General features: G+C 40.4%; 1 protein-coding gene across 2 annotated transcripts in view; it reads left to right on the top strand.

Annotated features, from left to right (window-relative positions):
- Nucleotides 1-18545, top strand: part of COG6 (component of oligomeric golgi complex 6) — a 93621-nt gene that overhangs the window by 56351 nt on the left and 18725 nt on the right. For both annotated transcript variants that reach the window (XM_054015230.1, XM_054015229.1), the window contains exons 11-13: nucleotides 2125-2189; nucleotides 5009-5100; nucleotides 6931-7048. In XM_054015230.1, the coding sequence (XP_053871205.1) occupies nucleotides 2125-2189; nucleotides 5009-5100; nucleotides 6931-7048 (275 nt within the window). The remainder of the gene's footprint in view (nucleotides 1-2124; nucleotides 2190-5008; nucleotides 5101-6930; nucleotides 7049-18545) is intronic.

Below are 18545 nucleotides of genomic sequence, written 5' to 3'. Positions count from 1 at the left end.
TGGATAATGTAATATGGTAGCACATACTAACGCTAAGACACAGACATAATTTCATTACTTTATATTAAAGCGTTTTTGAGATATTAATCAGAAATTAACTTTTCATCACCTCCTTGAAGGGACTGTGGCTCCCTTAGGAAGAATTTTAGGACACTTGTTCACAGAAATGTTTTTTGTTAAAATGACCTAAGGATTCACCCCCAAAGTTCTAGTGGACATTTTCCAATCACTCTGGATATATCACAAAAATCACTCCTAATTTATGGAAAAATGTTTACTGTATATTTATATGCCTGCTGCACGCGACTTTTTCAGTAAATTTAAAATTACAAACAACGCTACCAAAAGACCGTTGAACAGATGACATATAAAATAAGTCCACCAGAGTGATACGGGAGCATGTACAAATGAACAAATGCACCGGTAACAGGAGCCCATGTGAGAAATGAGCTTAAGTGGTTAATATCTCTTGCGTATCTTAATATATCAATAAAGAAAAACATTATTTTTTTTGCAATATACCTGTTTGTGATATCTTAAATGTTGCAGTCTTGCGTCACACTTTTCCGTAATCTCAGCGTGTCTCGTTGATCAACCCTTACAAAAGAAGTATCAACACATACTTATCTAACTAATCTACGTGAGTACGTACTCGCCTAACCTTGGCACAAGGGTGGGAGCAATCTGTAGCATTTCCAGATGTCTGATTCTTTAATAAAACATATCTCCAAAAAACTTTGTAATTTTGTATCTGTACATTAAATCTTGGTTTCGGCTGAAGTGAGAATAACTGTGACATTACATAAAGTGGTAAAGTAGATGTTAATATCAATTGTTATACAATCTGAAACTTTTTGGCACCTTTAGGAATTTCTTACTAAATATCATTCATTTTGGATTGAAAATGGGGAAAAAAAAGCCTGCAGCAGTGGAGCAGTCAAGATTTTCTGTGCTCCGGCTCCGCTCCAGCTCCAGGCAAAAACCTGCAGCTCCACTGCTCAGCGCTCCAGCTCCGGGCTCCGCTCCAAAGCCCTGTGCAGTATGAACAAATCTTGTTGCTGTGTGTAAAGTATTACTACTTTACTATTACTGAATTTTGACTTTTCTGCAACTTAAAATTTAACCCCTATGCATTAAGATACAGATTTTTCATTTTTAACCTGTTTTTTAATCTACTATTGTGTATGTGGGCAAGGATTTATTGTTCTGATGAGCACTAAAGTGGTAGCCTTACAGGTAAACTCTATTAAAAGGGATAATGCAGAATCAGGAACGTCTCTTTTAGATAGTAATAGTTACAAAATAGGTGCAACATGCTCTCTTATGTTAGCTGATTTTCCTTATTGTCAATGTTATACATGTTAAATTTCTGAGTGACTATTGATTTACCAATTTATGGCATTAAAACTCTTAATTCAGTGTAGTTGCCTTGTTTTAGTTGCTTCTTCATAAACAACCTCTTTCATGTTAATATAAAATGACGTGGCTTGTCTCTGATCTTGCTTCCCAAGGATTACTGTGTTCACAATTCGTGTCTTCATTTTGTGGCTGAAAGATAATCTGTTTTGGTGTGAAATAGGGAAGTAACGTGGCTGAGTGTCACCTGATTTTATCACGTGGCTTAACCACACTTAGTTACAGTTTACCTCATGGGCCTCATCTGAGGTTGAATTCATGTTGATAGGTTTTAAATTACAATTAGAGATTTACTGACTCTGATAATATATTTTGAGACAGTATTATATTGAAACCTGTAGGGCAGGTATTTCTGGTTGGAAAAATTTATGACAGTACTGCTTTTCTGTTTCATGATAAGAAGACAGGACAATAGGTTTTTTTGTTTGTTGGTTTATTTTGTGAGGAAGTATGTGTTTGCACTAATCACTTGAACTAGCTAAGGTCCCAATGAACAGGTATATGTTATGGTATGCTATGGCCGGGAAGTAAGTGTGGTTAAAACATAGTGCATATGTATCTTATGTACCAGTTTTTCCAGGGTGCACGTAAATTGCTTTTAGTGAAGAGGCATGACGTAAGATAAAACAAAATTAGCAAATGTGTGGAAGAAAAAAAAACTGAAGTAAATTTGTATAATGCTTACTGTATGTTTTCTTTTAATTGTAGGTGTGGAAGAAAATGTACAAGAAGTAGTTGGGCACATCACAGAAGGTGTCTGCAGACCTCTGAAGGTGGAATATTTTGTTTGTGTGTGTTTTGTGTGTGCCTGCCGCTCTTTAAAGCTGTGTTGTGTTTTTATTGCAAAATGCATTTTGTCATATATCTCAGCTGAAGACAATAATAGTGTATTACCAAGAGTGGTACATACATAACTTGAATATTGAGGGATTTTATTAGGGCCTTACCAAATTCACGGCCATGAAGAACGTGTCATGGATCATGAAATCTGTTTTCCCCCCGCATGAAATCTGGCCTTTTGTGTGCTTTTACCCTATACTATACACAGGGGAGACCAGCGTTTCTTATATTGGGGATCCTGACCTAAAAGAGAGTTATGGGCAGGGTCGCAAGGTTACTTTAGGTGAGGCGTGGTATTGCCACGCTCACTTCTGCAAGGCTTTCAGAGCTGGACGGCCAGAGCACAGTGGCTGCTGGCTGGGTGCCCAGCTCTGAAGGCAGTGCCCCACCAGCAGCAGTGCAAAAGTAAGGATGGCAATACCATACCATGCCACCCTTACTTCTGCACTGCTGTCTTCAGAGCTGGATGGCCAGAGAGTGGTGGCTGCTGACCGAGGACCCAGCTCTGAAGGCAGCAGCGCAGAAGTAAGGGTGGCAATATTATACCATGCCATCCTTCTGCGCTGTTGCTGGTGGTGGCTCTGCCTTCAGAACTGGACAGAACTGCTGCCGCTCTCAGACCACCCAACTCTGACAGCAGCACCACTGCCAGCAGCAGCACAGAAGTAAGGGTAGCAGTACTGCAACACCCACTACAATAACCTTGTCAGCCCCCCCCAACTCCTTTTTGGGTCAGGACCCTTACAATTACAACACCGTGAAATTTCAGATGGTAATATCTGAAATCATGAAATTGATGATTTTTTAAATCTTATGACTGTGAAATTGACCAAAATACTATTTTGTTTATCTTTACCGTGCAAATATTTGTAATAAAAATAAATGTAAAGTGAGCACTGTACACTTTGTATACTGTGTTGCAATTGAAATCAATATGTTTGAAAATGTAGAAAAACAAAAAATTTGATAAATTTAAATTCCATTATTTAACAGTACAATTAAAGCAGTGATTAATCGTGATTATTTTGTTTAATCTCAGAATTAATTCTGATGATTATTTTTTTTAATTGTTAAACTAATTTTCAGAGTGGCTGAAAATCTGCAACTCTCTTTTGCTTTAGTGGGACTGGAAAAATAAGGCCACTTTTATTTAGGCACCTGGATATGAATTAAGGTTGAAAAATTTGATCTGAGTTAGTGATTAACTCTCCCATTTCATCGTAGAGGAGACTGTGGTTAAAAATCACAAAATATTATTTTCCTTCTGATTTTAAAAGGTTTTGATATTCTACTAAAGACAATTAAATATAGAATTCCTAGCATCCTATCTGTCCTCCCAAAACACACAACCAAAAAAAAAAAAATCAGAAAGTGTGATGGTGATAGATGTCAACCTGGAAAACTTGCCTATATGGGGAGGAGGAGCTCCCTTATAACTTTTAGCCCAGTAGTTAGGGTATCACCTGGGATGTGGGAGACCCAAAATCCAGTCCCTCGATCTAGTGATTTGAACTAGGGACTCCAACATCCCTCGTGAGTGCCCTGACCACTGGACATTAAGTTACAAGGGAGGGCCTCCCCTCGGCTTCTTGCTAAAATGCATAGCTGCCTAATGCCAAGACAGGTTTTGCAGCTGAGAATCCCAAGCAAAGGGAAATGCCTCCTTGCAGCCCAACTTGAGGCACCTATCCCCAAGAGGGGTGAAGTTTAATATATGCCCTTGGCTTCGCACCTCCCATTGACTAGCTTAGGTGAGGAGCTGCCTAGAGTGCTGGCTTTTGTATATCCCATTCTGATGCACCTATCTTTCCCCATTCATTGAATAGGGAGCCTAAGTGCCAAACTCCGGCTTTGTGATCTCAGTGACTTTCTAGGCACCTAAAATTTAGGCATGGCAACGCTCTGTGTCACCACGACCAATTTTCTTTTGTGAATCTGACCCTGGGATGCTACACTGAGCAGCAGACAAATAATTTGGAAGGATGATGAATGGTTAGCAATATGTAGATGGACTTGTCACATATAAGCACTTGAGGAATAGTGCTATAATAGTCATTGACCATGATTGCTTCATAAATGCCTAAAAACTGATCGTGGGGCAGCCCTCTTATGATTGTGTGGAGGCTGCATGTGCTATGGAGGCGAAAGAAGTCAGGCCTGTTTTGCTCTGTAATCCAGCATCTCTTGGCCCAGTCAGCATGTCAATAAATGCATGTATTAGCTTCGAATATATCTGTTTACCTACCGTTAGCATCTCTTTTCAAGATAAAGTACTGACTAGAGGTCATCACTCGGAGGTGAGATTAAATCAGGTAAAATAAACCTAAATAAACCCCCTGATATATCAGTTCTGATTATTCTGCATCTCTGCCATTGATGTTCTGTTGTAATTTAGGCATTTTGCAGCTGTTCTTGCTATTCAGGGCTGGGTGGAATTCCAGTATGTACTGCTGCTAATCCACAAAATGATTTCATTATATAGAAATTTCCAGCAACAAGTTACATACAAAACTCTGTGGGAAATAGGGCCATTCTTAAGGAGTGGCATACACCTGCTTGTTTTCTGCCCTTCAGGTTGCTGCAAAAAAATGCCCTGTTCAAGAGGAATCCTGCCATAGAAGCAGACCATGTGATATTCTTATGCTTCTTGCAAAGTTTATTTGTCCGTGAATATCCCTAATGCATGTAAAAGTGTAGAGGCTGATTTTCAGAATATGCCTATAAATAAAAATGATTATTTTTTGTTCCACAGGTTAGAATTGAGCAGGTGATCGTTGCTGAACCAGGAGCAGTTTTATTATACAAAATATCTAATCTTCTCAAGTTCTATCACCATACAATTAGGTATACGGAATAACTAAACATGTTAAGTAACTCTCCTGTTTGAACATGCACCAATTCTGGTACAGTAAAAAACACTCCCTCTGTTTTGCTTTGTTTTGTTTTTGTTTTTTGGGGGGGTTGTTTGTTTGAGTTCTGACTGTGCTCAGTTGTGTACGGAACAAAGAGGAAGACACAACCCTGACCTGAAGTAGTAATCAATGATTTTGATAGAAATCTGTCTGTACATGGAAAAAAATGTCAACATATAGACATACTTTATCACTCTGTAGAATTGTAGATATTAAAGTGCACACAAAAAACTACATTAAAAGAACGTTAAGGTTGCAAAATTAAACACGCCAAAATTAGGAAATGCCAGAATTAAAGTTACCTGTTGAAACCTTAGCTTCAGTTTAAACGCTTTACAAGTCTCTGAATATGTACACCGTACAATTTTTTTTTTCAGGGGCTTGTATCTTCGTGGTTTTTTATGGGAACAGTAAAAGGCACATCCCTAACATAAACTCAACCTGCCTGCCAAATTTCAAGTCCCTACTCTAAAGTCTGAGGCAGTACAGCTTCTCAGTAAAACAGTTGTAAGAATTTTTTTTTAGTAAGTTAAACAGCATATTTTCCCCTAATCTTGTTCTCAAATTGGCAGAACCATTTTTGCTAAAACTTTCCAAAAGTGGGTGAGGAAGACAACCAGAATTCTCTTTCTTATTTTAATTTTTTTTAAGCCCAAACAGTTAAAATTTAGTAGTTACAAGCAACTGAAAACAATTTTATAATGGGGAGTGTTTGGCAGCCTTAACTATAGGCATTGCTGCCTATACTGTATTATTTAAAGGTCAAAGATTATAGTACTGATCCTACTAGCCAAATGTTTTTTTCAAAAATAGAGGGAAACTGGTCTAATTACTATAGCAAGGTCTAATTTGAGACTTTGGTGACTTTACTGGGGCTGATAGTGCTCTGAAAACCAAGCTGCTATTTTTTTTAAGGATGTCACATTAGTCCCACCCAGATATGGTAGTTTTTACCCAAGATATGGGTAATTTAGAATCACTTTTAATTTAGACGACAAACTCATATGCAAGAAGCATGTAGAAAAATGTCATGTCATGATGGGTATAACACAGTTGTAGTAAAACTAATAAACTAATTTTACACTAGCCAAGCATGTACATTTTTAAAGTGTTAAAGAGTACAATTTTGTATGTGAAGAGACATATTTACCTGGAAAGTAGTGGAAATGGAATGACGTTATCAACACATCTTTCTCATTTGGATTTTGTTCTCTATAGCAGAAACAAAGTTGAGCATCCCCCCCTCCCCCCTTATTTAAAAAGACAGTAGCATATTGGATAGGTAAATATTTTTAGCCCATCTTGAAAAAATAAAATATTAGTTTCATTATGTACTATGTTTTTTGCTGTATAACTGAAAATTTAGCATTTTCTCTTCCTTGTTGGCTTTAAACATTCAAACAAAAACCCACTAAGCGAAACCTGAATTGGATGCTTAGATAGATAGTTTCCTTTTCAACAAAGCTGTAATTCCATTTTTTTTAATGGAATATATTACTTAATTTAAGTTATGCATATGTTATAGCTGAGATAGTATCTAATTGTTTATTATCTTGGCTGGAGGTGCTTGTTCTCACTAATCATCCTATCTTACAAATTATTATTAGAATTAGTTAATAGGGGAAGCTGTTTCCTGTGACAGTTCACTATGCATTTCCAACTTTTAGACTTGGTGTCATATTCTTGAACATTGACTAAAATATCTGGATCTGTTTTATATTTATTTCTTGGATTTAACAAAGTATTTTCTTTTTGGTTTCAGTGGTATTTTGGGAAACAGTGCAGCCACGTTGTTAACCACAGTTGAAGAAATGCATTTGTTAAGCAAAAAGATATTCTTCAATAGTCTGAGCCTACATGCAAGTAAACTAATGGAAAAGGTTTGTTTCAGAAATATAAGCTTTTCATATTTTAAAACAAATTCTCCAGTTTTTCCTTAATATAAGGAGACTAATGGAGTAAAAATTGTTGTTTACATTTTGATTCATTATCTTAAAATTGACATTTCATGTTTCCATGTGCTCTATAACACATACAGTAAATTATTCACATTGTCTCTGCCAGTTGCCCAATTATAGATGTGTGCACATTCCTGATCAAAGACTTTTCGTTAGCAGCTTCTGTAAGTCCACACCTGCGCACCATACACCCTCGTGCTCCAGACCGAGGGTATATAGGTAGGGACAGACGCACCACCACTCAGTTCCTACTCAGCCACCTGTGTAGCTTGAGACAGAGTGTTGCGGTGTCTGCTAGCTAGAATTATAGAATATTAGGGTTGGAAGAGACCTCAGAAGGTTATCTAGTCCAATCCCCTGCTCAAAGCAGGACCAACAAGCTAGCTCCTTAGCTTGCCTATTTTCTTCTTTACTTTTTTAGTATTTTGTCCTTTTTTTATTTAGTTTGTAGTTTTATTCTCTATTTTATAGCATAGGTTTGTATTTTCATGAGGGTTCCCCCCACATTCGTAGTCATGGCCTTCTCCCCCACAGCCTCTCTTTTGTTTGCAGCCTAACTTACAGGGGTATGCCCAAAACTATGAGCTTCAAACCATGCCAGATCTGTCTCTGGTCCTTTCCCCTCAGCAAGGATCATTCCAGCTGCCTCAGAGTCCAACATCCCATTGAATGTAAGGTCTGCTTCGGCTTCAAAAGTAGATCCGAAAAGATGAGGGAGGACAGATTGAAGCTACTCCTTATGAATTGCTCTTTGGGACCACCGGTACTGATGCAGATGGTAGTACTCACTTGGCCTCAACACCCCTAGCTCTTCCCTTGTATACAGGGGATGACACTTTCTCTGACTTGGAAATTTCTGTCAAGGTGGTGGAATTCTTCCCATTCCAGCCTCCGTTCGTGGCATACCCAGATGATGAGACTCTAAGGACTAGTCATTGTCCAATCCACCCTCTCTGGCAGGAATATCTTGGGATTCTTCTCTTTTGCTTATGCTCCTCCACAGTGTGTTTTTTGGAACCTGGGGCTCCCTACAGTGACCAGTTCTATAGGATGTTCCCACATAAGAAGAACCATCAAGATGAGTAGGCACCAGTAGATGGGACTCTCTTCCCTAGGGAGACCCTTTGGAAGAACAGGAGCTAAGGGCAGAGGAGGGGATACACCCTTCAAACAAATCCTCTTCCTCCCCAGATGAGGTTGTTATGCCTCCTCCTGCATCCTATGCTAATGATTTCAACATCTTTCAGGAACTGATCAAGAGACTGGCTGAGACTTTGCAGATCCCTCTAGAGGAGATACAGGAATCTCAACAATCATTGGTAGATATCTTACATACCTCTCCTCAAGGCAAGATAGCCCTGCTGCTAATGATGCCTTCTTGTTACCTGCCCATACTATTTTGCAAACACCAACTACCCTCCTACCTACATACAAGAGGGCTGACAAGCAGTACTGTGTGGTAGCCAAGGGCTCGGAGTACCTTTTTTCTCACCGTACCCCAAACTCTGGTAGTCAACGTGGTTAACAAAAGAAAAAGATGGTGCTGATCCAGATCAGCTTTTCACGATAAGGGGCTCAAATGCCTGGACCTTCTTGGCCATAAATTAATCTCTTGCTACACTGCAGTTCCACCATGCCTTGTTGGCAAAATGTGACTACATGAAATATAGTAATTTTTTTCATTTTTTTTGACCATCTACCACAAGCCCTCGTTTCCAAGTGCCAGATGACTTCCAAGGCTTCTCTGTAGCCCTCTCTTGATGCAGCTGATACCACATCTTGCTCTACGGCAATAGGCATAATTATGCATCAGATTCCAAGGCTGCAGTCTTCTGGTCTCCCCAGGGAAGTACATCTCATAGTGAAGAGTTTTTCCTTTGAAGGACCCATGCTCTTTAGTGACAACATGGACAAGTCTCTCCACTCTCTCAAGGACTCTAGGGCAACATTTCAATCCCTGGGCATCTATGCTACTACAACAAAAAGAAAATGTAGATCACAGACAGCCCAGTGATCTCTCCCAGTACAGCATTTCATCTCCCAGAGGTGTCCCAGGGTCCACAAGCAGGGGCCATCTTCCTCTGTTGCCTACCAAGTGACCATTTTGACTTATCGGTCATGAATCACTCCATTGCCCTACCTTCCACCTACCCTATGGGGACTGCCTCTCCCATTTCCTACTGTTCTGGGAGGTCATTACTTTGGACAGGTGTATCACAGTAGTTTCCATAGGCTATTCTATCCAATTCAGTTCCATACCCCTCCTGCTCCCCCAGTCCCTTTTCAGGGACTCATTTCTCAAGAGTCTTTAAAGACGGGGGGTACAATCCCACATGTTCCTCCCAACTTCAGCAGAAAATGTTTCTATTCCAGCTACTTCCTAGGCCCCAAGGAAAAGGAGAATGGAGACAGATCTTGGAACTTAGGACTTAGAACACATTTTACCCATGCAAGTGATTCAGGATGGTAAGCCCTGCAGCAATAATTTCAACTTTAGGTTTGGGGGACTGATTCATCACCCTTGACCTCTAGGATTCATACTGTAGTTTGATTTATAGGTTATGTATTAATTATATTTATTACAGTAGAACCTCAGTGTTACGGACACCTTGGGAATGGAGATTGTTCCTAACTGTGAAATGTTCACAACTCTGAACAAGATGTTATGAGATGCTCCTCAGGGCGGACTGCTCAAAGCGGGGGCTCACAGCTGTGCCTGCAAACTTCAGCGTCTTCTCCTCCTACCTGTAAGTGGCTGCCCAGTGGGTGGATGTGTGCCTAGGCAGCTGGTTCTAGCCCCTTTTTCTGCAAGAGTAATGCGTGAAAAGCAACAAAGAGTCCTGTGGCACCTTATAGACTAACAGACGTATTGGAGCATAAGTTTTCGTGGGTGAATACCCACTGAGTGATGAGTGAGGCACCCTGGGGTACCGCAGTGTCAGTGGGCACGTGGTGCAAGCTGTGTCCCTTTAAAACTGAGCTGCTCCTCCAGAGCGCAGCATGCAGGTAGGAGCTTGGGCTCCGACTACAGCTCCAGCAGCAAACATTCCATGCCAGGTTCCAGCAGGAGCTTGGGCAGTTTCTTTTCTGGGGGCGGGGGGAGGGAACCTGTGCCCATGGCTTAGGGCATGGCACAGACCCCAGCACTGCTCCTGCTGTGCCTGCTCAGGGTCTCAGAGCTATGCCTGTCAACTCATTGCCATGGCACTCTTGTGGTCAGATGTTTGCGGATATTCTGTCCAAAAGCTAGTGTTAGCTCATGTTCCTGTGGCTGGCTGATGTCATTATGGACAAATTCCCCCCTCCCTTCCGCCCCCGCGCCTCCACTGTGTCGTGACGCCTAAAGTGGGCCACAGCTGAAAATGCCCAGACTCAGGACAGACTGCCAGACAATAGGGCAGACACCCCAAACTGGTGGTATATTCTATCATTAGATTTCACCAACCCAGTAATAAAAGGGTACTTGTGGATCACTGTATTAGTTTACCACAGAGTACAGACAGCCCCTACTTACCACCCAGGCAAACTGGATCTTATGATGTTAGGTTATTAAAACCCAAACCATCACATATTAGGTTTTTCAAGCCCCAAAGAGTTGGTCACTCACTCGTGTTCACTGGATACTTCAGGATCTCATCAAAAACAATGCCGTTAGCTAATCCTTAGTAATTAGTAATCTAACTAAATCTTTATTTATTAAGAAAAATAAATGAGTTATTAGAAAGATTAAAAGCAGATAAAATACATTACAGTTGAATCAGAATATATGAGTCCAATTGATAGCAGAGATACTATGTCTGCTAATTCTCCATAAGTCTTTCAGGGCTTTCCCAAAACTAGCTTTTTGGGGATTTCAGTCTAGTGGCTCAAAACTCCCCCTGTTTAGACTTCAGCAGATTAGAGATGGCAGGATCAGGCCCAAGGCTTCTCTTTTATAGTTAAAACAGGCTAGCAATCTGACTGTCATTATTTCCACGTGGGAATTTCCTTTGATGAAGAATAGGTAATTCAGACAGTTTGTGAATCTCCATTGTTAAACCAGCCACTCCTGCTTTGAAGTTTACCTTCTACTTCCCATGCATACACAAATAATTCAGTTACATTGATTTAGATAAGGTAATTGCTGGCCATTCATAATAACAGGGATAGATAATTGAAGACAATACAGGTAGTATCATTCGTTTCATGCAGTATGTACACATCTTTGATCTGAAGGTTGATTGAGTACAGAATACAGACAGATGAAAACAATACCATCCACATTTCCTTGATCTCTTATCAAAAACAAGTGAATGGGCTGGTGTCCTCTAGCCCATTTAACATCCCTTTAATACTCTCACACAATAGAATTGGCCTGACTACATTGCACGGCCCCTTGACATGCTTTTAAAGGTTACACACAGGTGAACTGGCCTGTTAATTTTAACCTGAGCTGGTTTGTTGGCATCACGCATTCTGTTTCCAGTGCCGCAAAACTTAGGGGTGACCATTCGGTCATTTGTCTGTGCCAGAGTTCATAGGCCTCAAGCCTTATGCTAACTGCTGAAGCCAATGTCTTACAGGATACAGGCCTGTAAGTTCCTTGCATTACTGCTGAATATAATAAAAGACAGAATATAATGAAAGCAAGACAGTGAATATAATAAAGGCAAACTAGCCCTATGGGCTACATTACTTCCATGTCGCTGTGCCTCTGTCCCACAGATACTTCCTGCAGTTCATTATGGGCAAGGACCAGTATGAATGCAGAGTTCTTCCTTTCAGCCTTTTGACCACTCCAAGGATCTTTACAAAGGTCCTCTCGGTAGTTGCAGCCCATCTTTGACAGCTGGGAATAGTCATATTCCCCTACCTGGACAATTGACTCCTCAAAGTTTGTTTCTTCTAGAGGTTCAGTCAGCAATCAACAAGGCCCCTAGCCTTCTTCCAATCACTGGGTTTTTGTCTCAATGCAGAAAAATCAACAGACACACCTGTCTAGCATATCAACTTGATCGGAACCACCCTAGACTAGACAACCAGTGAGGCTGTAATAGGGTGCAGGCAGGCCCCTCTATCTTCTGCCTCTTCTGCACCCACAAACCAGCCAAAGACCTCTGCTTTGGTGCAATCACCCATGCTCTTTATTTACAGTACAAGTTCCCACCACCTTATAGCTACAGACAGTGTCAGGCAAACAGCCTCAGGGACTGTTAGCTTCTGCAGCCAGCAGGGAAGAGCAGCCTCTAGCTCCCTGACTCCTCCCTTTCCTCTCCCCTGGCTTCCTTCCTGCCAGCCTCTATGTAGCCCCTGGCAAACGAGGCCAGCAGCTGTTTCCTGTTTGCCACTTAGGCCTAGGCTCACTCAGCCAGCTCCAATTCCCCTTTCCTGATTGGAGCTGGCGTAACAGAGGGCTGGCTCAGGGTTACCCTGTCTTAGTGGCATACCAGGTTTGTCATGTTCTGCAACTTCATTTCCTCTGTGCACCAGAGCCCTTAGACCATAGCAAGATCTTGCCTTCAAATTCTAGCCTATGTGGTCACCTGCACATTTATAATACCCCATGCCAGACTCCATTCTTGATGCCTACAAAGCTGTCTCAGAACCATTATACTCCCAACAAGCACTACCTGTTTTAGTGAATGTTGATTCCTCAGGTCCTTCCACTACTTGAGGGATTCCTCAGTTTGTGTGGGAGACCCATTCTCTACCCCTACAAAAGTCATTATCACAGAAGCCTCACTGTTAGGTTGGGAAACTCACCTCCGAGACTTTATGACACAAGGCAAATGGACTCCGCAGAAGTCATCCCTTCATTCAACCTATTAGAACTCAGGCAGTTGGATATGCATGCCTTCATTTCCTACCCAGGAACAGGAGTCGTATAATAAAGGTTATGATGGACAGCAGGGCAACAATGTACTATATAAACCACCAGGGAGGAGTAAAATCAAAGCCATTATATGCAGAATCAATACAACTTTGGAATAGGTGCATACTGCACTGAATAGACATCTCCTCCAGACCTGCAAGACGGACTGCGAACACTATAGCAGACACCTTAAGAAGACTTTTCTGTCAAGATTATGAATGGGTGCTAAGTGATTCTGTATTTTGGAACTTCTTTATCTTCTGGGCCATCTCAGAGAGCGATCTCTTTGCAACACTATCCAGCATGAAATGCTTTTCTACTCAAGGGGAGTTTTTGGTTGTAACTCTCTGGAAGTTGCCTTTCTCACTCCTTTGCCTCAAACTCTGCTTCATGCCTGTCCTCCAACACCACTGCTCCTTGGGGTCCTGAAACAGGAAAGAACATTAACTTATTCTCATAGCTCTATCATGTCTGAGGCAGGTATGATTCCCGATCTGATTTGCCTATCCCTGAAGTCACGTCTCCACCTTCCCATGTTGACAGACCTATTGACCCAGAAGTGTGGCATCGTAGCCCTCTCCCAGTCTCTCACCACTACACTTCAAAGCCTGGATCCTCAATGGCTCTTAGATGTAGAATGGGATTGTTGTATTGAGGTACAATGGGTTGAATAGCAGAAAAATTGACATATAGAAGTTGAAGCAATTTCCAGACCTGGTGTGACCAGAGGTCATTGTCCCCAAATTGAGTCTCACCTCTCCAAAACTCCTGACTACTTTGTTACCTGGGGTTTTCAGAACCCCCAACTATTTCACTCCAGGCAGTGTCAGGAATAAATCCATAGGAACACAGCCATTCCGTCTGATCAGATTCATGCAAGTAAGCATGCAGTTAACTGCACAAACATAAACAATAGGTTTAGAACATCCCAGATATTTACCTAATATCTGAAACGGTATTGAGTAATTAACAGCAGGTTCGCAGTGGCCAGTTGCTCACCCACTGGGGAGAAAAGGTGTCAGGAAAAACGTCTCTCAAGATGGCTTCAAAGGACTGCGCCCAAGTATACTCTATTAGCTAATCTTTTTATAACTAACTTCTGCAAAACACATAGGTCATAATGACAACTACTGGATCATCACTTTTCTAACTTTCAATAAACTTTTAATATCAGAGGCGTCTAGATTCAAGGTTTTCCAACCACCAAGGTTTTCGGTCTCAGTTGTTTACTTGTCTGCTCCCTCCTCCCACTCTGAGTAGCAGAAACTGCCTGCTAGATTTAATCTTGCTTCTGAAAGCCTGTCTCCAAATTAACCCTTAACTATGTGGTATTCTATTTCATTAATTTAGAGTGGCTGAACGCACATTATATGGTTGCAATTAACTTGATCACATTCTGGGGTATACACACCCCTCAAATCCATGGCAACAACTTGTTCAATTTATCAGAGGGGTAGCCGTGTTAGTCTGGATCTGTAAAAAGCAACACAGAGTCCTCTGGCACCTTTAAGACTAACAAATGTATTGGAGCATAAGCTTTCATGAGTGATCTACAGATCTGTGGAAAATAACCATAACTTGTATACACAACACTGCCTCAATTTCCACACCACCCTTACATCCGATTGGGTTTTGGTCAGTGTCATTGACCAAGGGGGGAGCTCAGTGGTTTGAGCATTGGCCTGCTAAACCCAGGGTTGTGAGTTCAGTCCTTGAGGGGGCCACTTAGGGATCTGGGGCAAAATCAATACTTGGTCCTGCTAGTGAATGCAGGGGGCTGGACTCAATGACCTTTCAAGGTCCCTTCCAGTTCTATGAGATAGGTGTATATCTCCATTTATTTATTTATCCCAGGACTCTTCTGTTTTTTGTCTCCTGGCTGCACAGCCTTGCCTTCTCACCCTGGTCTTCTCCTCTCTCTCTCTCTCTCTCTCTCTCTCTCTCTCCAAATGGCCTGGGAAAGAACCTTCCTTTTATAAGTTTATGTTCCACACATTTAGTGACTCTTTTCTCATTGCTTGGCTGTAGCAAGAGTGCAGACTGGTATAGCTGCACCTAAACTGCAGACGGATCATTGCTTAGGATGCTTCCAATTTAATGGAAGACCATCCAGCTTAGCAACTTCTGATTGTTCTGCATTGTTAGCCCTCTGCCAACACCTCTTGGAATCCTAGTCTAAAATGGAGGTAAGAAGACAACAGTGAAGGCACAGTACCGTTTTACAGCCAAAATGGCTTTCACAAAACAAATAGAGTTTGCAGAATGAGAGATACCTGCAGATATATACTAATATATCACAACCTGCTTTTTGTTTTTAAATATAAAATGAAGTCGTACTGTATTTTGGAGAAGTATTTTCATACTACACCAAACTAGGAAAATAGACATTTGTGTGCACTTCTTACTAGGCTCCGTAACAGAGCATTGGACCTTTGGGAAAATCCAAGGGCATTACAACCCTTGGGCCTTTTAAATCTGGGGGCTGTAGTTGCAGGTCATGTGGCTGTTTGGGATGGAGAATAAAAGGAAGTAAAAGCTAGGTCAAAAAGGAACTATAAGGAAGGATACATCTTCTCCCCTGCTGGTTGTCATTTGAGTTTCACCTTTATTTAGTGGATAACAAGCAAGCCCCATGGAAAGGGGCCTTTAAAGGATTAATATTTGGGGCGTTTCTCATTTCTTGACAAATGAAACTGCCCACCACCTTACTGGCTAGTATTTGGTAAGTACTTTCTTCCCCATAGCCCTTATCTTCTCTTTGAGTGATTCTGTAAAGGAGTCATAGTCCTGTGGTATAAAGGGCTTATATCACAAATTCAGAATTGTTTTACTACAGGATCAAATAAGAATATAGGCATAAATTATCAGTTTTCAGCAAGGCAAAATATTGAGTGGGTATCCCAAAGATAGGTTCTAGGATCGGTGGTATTTAATATACTTATCAATGATGGGAAAATGAGTGAGGTGGCAAAACTTGCAAATGAAAAGATTGTTTCATTTAGTTAAGACTAGAGAAGGTTATCAGGAATTCGAGAAGAACTTAACAAAGCTAGGTGAATGGGCAGTAGGATGTTGATTGAAAATCAGTATTGACATATGCAAGATAATGCATATTAGAAGGAATAGCTTGTGCTATTCATACATCTTACTGGGTTCTAAAATTACTGTAAACTCAGGTTAAAGACCTGGGCATCATTGTGACCAGCTGAATGAAGATCTCTGCTCAGTGTGCGGTGGTAGTAGTCCAAAAAGCAAACAAAATGTTAGTATGTTTAAACAGTGGGGTAGAAAATAATACTGAAAATATTATAATTCCAATATATAAATAATTGGTGTTCCCTTAACTAAAATTTAACACAGTATTCTGTGTATCTTATCTCAAAAAGTGATATAGCAGAAATAGAGGGGTATTGTGAGAGACAAAGAAAATGCCAAGGAATATGGAAACACTTTCAAATGCAAGAGGACTGGCACTATTTACAGAGGAAATAAGCGTGTTATGACAGAGGTATAAAAATAATGAATGGCGTAAGAAGTTCTACTATTATTGAGAGTACAGTATAGTATAAAAACTCTACTCTTTCTCATGATACTACAATAAGACATTCAATAAACTTAAGTCTAAAAACGGATACCATATTCATATGGTAATATATACAAATAAAATATTGTTAAGGGTTAAAGGAATTAAAAGTGTTAAAAATGGTTAATGGGGTTAAACCAACTGCTAACTGCCTCATGTTAGGAGAAGACTCCCTTTATTGGCAGGTTATTCCATAATTGTCCCTCCAGGGTGTTTTTCACATTCCTCTGAGTCATCTGGTTCGGTTTCCTGTTGTGATAATTGGGCCCAGTAATTTACCCTAATTGTGGGATCAACTGTACGTAAAAGTTCATAAGATACTTATGGGAAAAGACAAGAAAGGGAGACAGACTGTACTAGTCCAAACAAAAAGGCCTACTGATATAACTTAAGAACTGTGTTAACACCATGCTTGGTAAACAAGGAAAATGTAGACCAGAAATCAGTGAACCAAAATTGGTGTGTCAGAAACTAGGCCTAATTGGTGGACAAAATGATGAGGGGGTGGACTATATTTCTCACTATTCCCTTTGTGGGTCCTGAAAGAAAGAGACTTGGGGAGAGAAATTGGCTATGAGGGAGCTTCACCACCATGGCTGTCACTCCCACCATCTCCTGGGACTCTGGGCCTTCGTCACCCTGATCCTGAGAGATGTCCTGACCAAACTGGGCCAGAAAGAGGGACCCAGATGTTACCACCATCTCTATGCTCTAGCTGAATCCCAAACACCATCTGGAATGAAATGGGATTAGACTTTAACAGCAGCAGCAGCTCCAGTCCATCTCAGCTAGCTGCTGCTTCTCTTTTCACCAGAAGGACAGATATTACCATCTTTGTTACCATGTGAGACTGTCAGTGAGGGGGGGGGGAGGGGTTCTTTCTAAAAACTCCAGCTAAAGGATAAGGGATGTTGTTAAATGAAAGCCTTACCTAATTATTTAAATTTAAAATGCTTTAACTGGTTTTCCTCCTTTTAATACAAAGTTAAAAGGTTTTTTAAGGGAGTGTTTGCCATGGCATTAAGAGAGCTGAGGTCTCTGTATACCAAACCCTGGACCTTGTTTAACAATTTAATGTTGGACAGCGGCTGGATAATGTTAACACCTTTGGCCCATATATTCCATTTAAATTAATACAACGTGCATCTCATACATGGACCACTGGTCTGATCCAGTGTAGCATTTCCTGTGATTCAAATCAATTCTACATTGATTTAAAAAAATGCAAAATTGATGACATAACTGTATACTCAAAATAATTTCCATAAAATAAAGTGCTTTGTTTAGTCGTAACTAATTTTCAGTACCTCTGCAAAAGTTTAAACATGCAGACAATCAGCTAAACATTTATACTGGAGCCTTTTGTTGATTTTAAGTTAGTGGCAAATGTCTTTTTTTTTTTTTTATTGTAATTAGGAGGGAATTACAGGATTATGTTTTTAATCATCCAGTTTTTTATAAATGTGCTTCAAAGTGTGTGTAGGAGCATCCCCTACCTTTTTACCAGTTCATTGGATTGTGCTTATGTGCATGTACCAGCACACTGAAACTGTTTCTGAAAACATTATGGTTTTCAGGAAAGATTATAGCACTAGAAAGCAGTCTGTTGAGTTTACAGTATGCCATTTGCTCAGGATTCAGTGCAGATCACCTGGCAGGCCCACTTGAGAATACTTGTTTGTAAAAGTAAAATGTGCTTATTGTTTTATTGTTTCTAGATTGTTAAACAATTTCCTCTATTTCTTCATTATTGCTGGAATTAATTATTTTAAAGGAACTACTATAAGATCTTAAGTCTTTTGATTGTTACGCCTGTTTCAGAGGATATTGAATATCGATTAAGGATATAAATGAAATAAAAATAATGTATAAAGCAATTAAAAATCACTTTAAAAATGTTTTAGGAATACCAGTAAGTAATTACTAAACTTATTTTTTGTAATCCAAATGAACCCTTTTTTATTTAGACTGTTTTTGTTTGAGAA

This window comes from Malaclemys terrapin, chromosome 1, assembly GCF_027887155.1.
Source record: "Malaclemys terrapin pileata isolate rMalTer1 chromosome 1, rMalTer1.hap1, whole genome shotgun sequence".
NCBI classification, from domain to species: domain Eukaryota; kingdom Metazoa; phylum Chordata; order Testudines; family Emydidae; genus Malaclemys; species Malaclemys terrapin.
Note: the sequence above shows the minus strand (reverse complement) of the source record. Positions and strands in the feature narration are given on the sequence as shown.